At 40.4% G+C, this 4,415-nt stretch overlaps 1 protein-coding gene across 2 annotated transcripts in view; it reads left to right on the top strand.

The window, feature by feature from the left end:
• Positions 1–4,415, top strand: part of CDK15 (cyclin-dependent kinase 15) — a 31,417-nt gene that overhangs the window by 14,125 nt on the left and 12,877 nt on the right. For both annotated transcript variants that reach the window (XM_008586285.1, XM_008586284.1), the window contains exon 5: positions 4,164–4,258. In XM_008586285.1, the coding sequence (XP_008584507.1) occupies positions 4,164–4,258 (95 nt within the window). The remainder of the gene's footprint in view (positions 1–4,163; positions 4,259–4,415) is intronic.

Raw genomic sequence — 4,415 nt, 5'->3', positions numbered from 1 at the left:
AGACAACTAAAAGAAACAATGAGTAAAAAGCATCTTCAACAGAAATACCCTATGCCAACTAGTGATAGGTATATAAATAATATTAATTAGTGCCACTAATTCAATAATAAACATTTATTGAGTACTTATGCTGGATATTGTTCTAGGCACTGAGGATACAGCCATAAGCAAAAAAGATAAAAGTACCTGCTGTTGTTGGAGTTTATATTCTCAGGGGTGGAGACAGACAATAAACAAATATATGTAAGACATGTTAGGTGGTGATAAGTGCTATGAAAAAGAATAAAGCAGTGCCCAGGGACAGAGGATTGCTGGGGTGGGGTGGGGGTGCAGGGCTGCTATTTCATCTAGAGTGGTCAGGAAGCACATACCTTTGAGCAGAGATCTTAAGGCAGTGATGCAGGAAGCATACAGAGAGCTGAGAAAAGAGTGTTACAGGCAGAGCCAATGACAGGTAGAAGACCCTGGGGTGGAAATGTGTTTGGATGTGTCCAAGGAACATATAGGAGGCCAATGTGGCTGGAGCCAGGTGAGCAAGGATGGGAGTGTGAGATTACAAGTAATGGACAGGGCATGGCTGGATGGAGCAGGGGCTGGGAAGGCCATTGCAAGTCCTTTGGATTTCATTCTGAGTGAGATGAGAGTCCACTGCATGGTTTGGAACCAGGAGGGTCATGCCCTGACTTTCATTTGAGAAGGATCACAGTAACTGGCTGCTTTGTGGAGGAGAGACTGTAGGAAAGAAGGGACAGAGCAGGGAGCCTAGTAGGAGCATATGCAATAGTTCAGCCCAGATAGGATGGTGGTGTGGCCCAGGATGGTGGCAGAAGACATGGCAAAAAGGGATGGGTTCCGGACATGTTTTGGAGGTATTGCGAACCCATTTGCTGGTGGGTTGGATGAGGGTGTGAAAAGGAGTTGCCATTTACTAGTGCAGTGAATCTTCACAAAATGGATGGATGGTTTTAAAAGATTTCTGTAAAGAAATTGTGGATCAAAGATAAGACTAAGTATACAAGTATAAGTGAACAACAGAGAAATGGCAAAATGGACACTTTTTTTACTCCTACAAAACTAAAATTATCAAGAAAACTATATGAAGTAAAGGTCTATATCCACTGTTGTTAGCAGAAAGCCTCTTCCAAGTAGATATTGTTCCTTGAGCTTTTTAGCAAATGGTAGTATAGAGCCATCATGATTAATAAAACGTGCAATCATGATTTTGTAAATAAGCATCAGGATTTTTAGCAATATTATATTTAAGTGAGACTAAAATTGTATTAAAAATAAAATTAAAATATCTTAACAATATTCTTAGCAATTTCACCTTTGCAGCCTTTTAAAATCTAATTTTGGTATATGCTTTGGAGTATGTGTGTGGAGAGAGAGAGAGAGAGAGAAAGAGAGAGAAAGAGAGAAACTCATGAAGTAATTTATAAATAAAAATACACATAAAATACAGGCATTTCCAACTGATTGTCAGAAGTAGTTGTTTTAAATATGGAAGGAGCTGAAAACTCTAGCAAAGACATGACATAAACAAAATTTTAAAAATGTTAATCTGGGAATAGGGGTTTCATGGGGTTCAGGATGAAAGGGAGGGGCAAGAAGTGATGGCAGGAATATCAATTCTAATTTGCATCTGTGTAATGCTTTACATTTACCAAGCATTCCACAAATGGGATCTGATTCCATCCTCTTTATCGACTCTGTGAAGTCAAAGCAGAATAGGCATTATCTCTTTTCATAAGGAGTGAATTGAGACTTGGGTTGAGATACTGTCCAGAGCTTACTCAGATAGAAAGTGACAGGACCAGGATTCATATTAGGGCTTCTGGCTCCACAGACAGTTCTCCCTTAAGGCACTCAATAAATATTTTTGATAAATTAAGTGCTTACTTTTGGCTGAGCGTTGTACTAGGTAGTGTGGCAGCATCCAAAAGAGAAAGTAAGTCACTCCCTCAAATCCCATGTAGCCTTCAGATTGGGACTAGGGAAATTAAACAGATACACATGAAACTGTTTACTGTATTTACAAAGCAACACATTTGTAGAAGTGAAATAGCAGATTTAGCCCATAAGGACTCTGGGGGCAAAAAGTAAAAATTAGAGCATTAGTCATAAGAACAAAGTAGAGTTAAAAGGTATGATAGAGCTCCTTTGGTGGTAAGAGGTTCCCAGCTCAAACTGACTTAAATAAGGAAGGAAATTCACTGGCTCACAGATCTGATAGCTACAGGCTTGCAGGACACAAACAACATCACCAGCAATCCACGTCTCTCCATCACCCAACATTGGTTTTTTCTCTGCCTTAGTTTTATTCTCAGGCATGATGTCACCAGGTATTGGTATATAGCCCCAGCAGCTCCTAGCTAAATCCTACAAGCTCAGCCCTCACAGTGGAAAAGAAAGCATTTCTTTTGCGATGACACCAAACAAAGTAGGATTCTCCCAGGCTTGGGTTTTGTGCTTGTCTCTGAACTAATCTCTGTGGCTAGGGAGATGCTGTGCTCTGATTGGCCAGGCCTGGGTCACATGCCCACTCTTGGACAGAAGTTGGGTCAGCCCCGCCAGAACAGCATGGACTGAGTAGGAAGAGGTCAATTCCCCTGATAAAAATAGAGGTGTCCTCCCTAAAAGGGAGAATGGCTGCCAGGAGGGCAAAACAACAGATGTTCATTACAATAAGATTAGATTCCTGAAGGAGATAATTTTGTTCCCAATTTTAAGAGAGTATTTGAGTTGTTTGTTTTTAACCACGGAATTCTATTCTGGGTGAGAGTTGGTGCAGGAGATTCATGATATGCAGGCATATTCTATGGAGCACAGATTTGCGTTTATCCTTAATCTTTCCTTTAAGTCTTCTTAAAGACACTTTCTATATGCAGGGATGCTTTGAGCTAAGACCCATCATCTCCTTCTTGTGCCTTTTCTGGCCTTTACCTTCCTGATGTCAGGGGTCTTCCTATCTCTGGAACCCTTTATTAGTCCGTTTTGTGTTGCTATAACAGAATACCGGAGACTGGATAATTTATAAAGAACAGAGGTTTATTTGGCTCACAATTCTGGGACAGCTGCATCTGACATGGGCCTCAGGCTGCTTCTACTCATGGTGGAAAGCTGGCAGATACAACCAGATCACATGGAGACAGGAGGCAAGAGAGAGAGAGGGGAGGTGCCAGGATCTTTTAAACAACCAGATCTTGCAGGAACTAATAGAGCGAGAACTCACTCACTACCCCCACTCTCCAGGGAGAGCATTAATCTATTCATGAGGGATCCGCCCCCATGACTCAAACAGCTCCCAACACTGCCACATTGGGGATCAGATTTCCACATGAGTTGTGGGAGGAGAATACATCCAAACTCCTTCACCCCAAAACCCATCCTTTCAAAACCCATCCTAGCCATTCCCAGCCTTTTATGGTGTCTTCTCCCCTTTTACACTGCCTTTAGTAACCTCATAATAATCTGTTACTGAAGAGGCAAGAAATAGTCCTCAGCCTTCCCCATTCCCATTCTCTTGGGGTCCCCAGATTTGGCCCTCTCCTCTTTTCAAGTTTGCATTTTCTCCTTTCCACAGAGGTTTGCAACATTCTCTTTAAGAATTCCTTTCCACTCTCTATTATGTTTCAACAATTCTTTATCCCATGCTCTTATCCCTGACTCCCCACTGATCCCATCTACAGGCCCTGTTGACCCCTTGTGGGACTTTAAATTTCAGAGACTGGTTACATGTTGCAAAGTCCTGCTCTACAAGGTAGAACACTCTATTTTCTGCTCCTCCAATGGCCTTTATCTCTCCAGGCCTCCTCCTCTGTAGCTCTGAAGCAGGGATGATAAGATTCTCAGAGGAGAGCATTCACAAAGTGCTGAGTGCTTTGATGAAATTGATTAGATAAATGGAAACATATTTTTTTGCAACCACTCTGGCCTGTAAGAACAATAAGTTGTATGAATTAAACAATTCTACATTTTTGAAATAATAAAGATCCTTTGTAATTTTAAATATTATTTTGCAACAAGAGATTCTTCTCCAGCAGTAGAAAACCAGAATGCTTGATTTGAAATGTTTAAAAAATAAAAATAAAAATTGCTTGATATCTTTAAAGAAACACTTTCATTATTAATGACTGATTGAACATTTTGTTTAATTTTTCTAGCTTCTCTCCTGAAGGGTTTGAAACATGCCAATATTGTGCTCCTGCATGACATAATCCACACCAAAGAGACACTGACATTCGTTTTCGAATACGTGGTGAGTTGCTCCAGCATTTTTACAATGCATGAAAAAAAGCCTGGTGGTTATATAATGAATCTGTTAATATTTTATGGCATGATGAAATTTTCATTACAATGTGGAAGGTATCATGGAAATTTTCATTATTGTGATTAGTAGAGCCTTATTGTTCTTA

Source organism: Galeopterus variegatus, unplaced genomic scaffold, assembly GCF_000696425.1.
Source record: "Galeopterus variegatus unplaced genomic scaffold, G_variegatus-3.0.2 Scaffold3924, whole genome shotgun sequence".
Lineage (NCBI taxonomy): Eukaryota > Metazoa > Chordata > Mammalia > Dermoptera > Cynocephalidae > Galeopterus > Galeopterus variegatus.
This window is presented reverse-complemented; position numbering and strand designations above follow the sequence as displayed.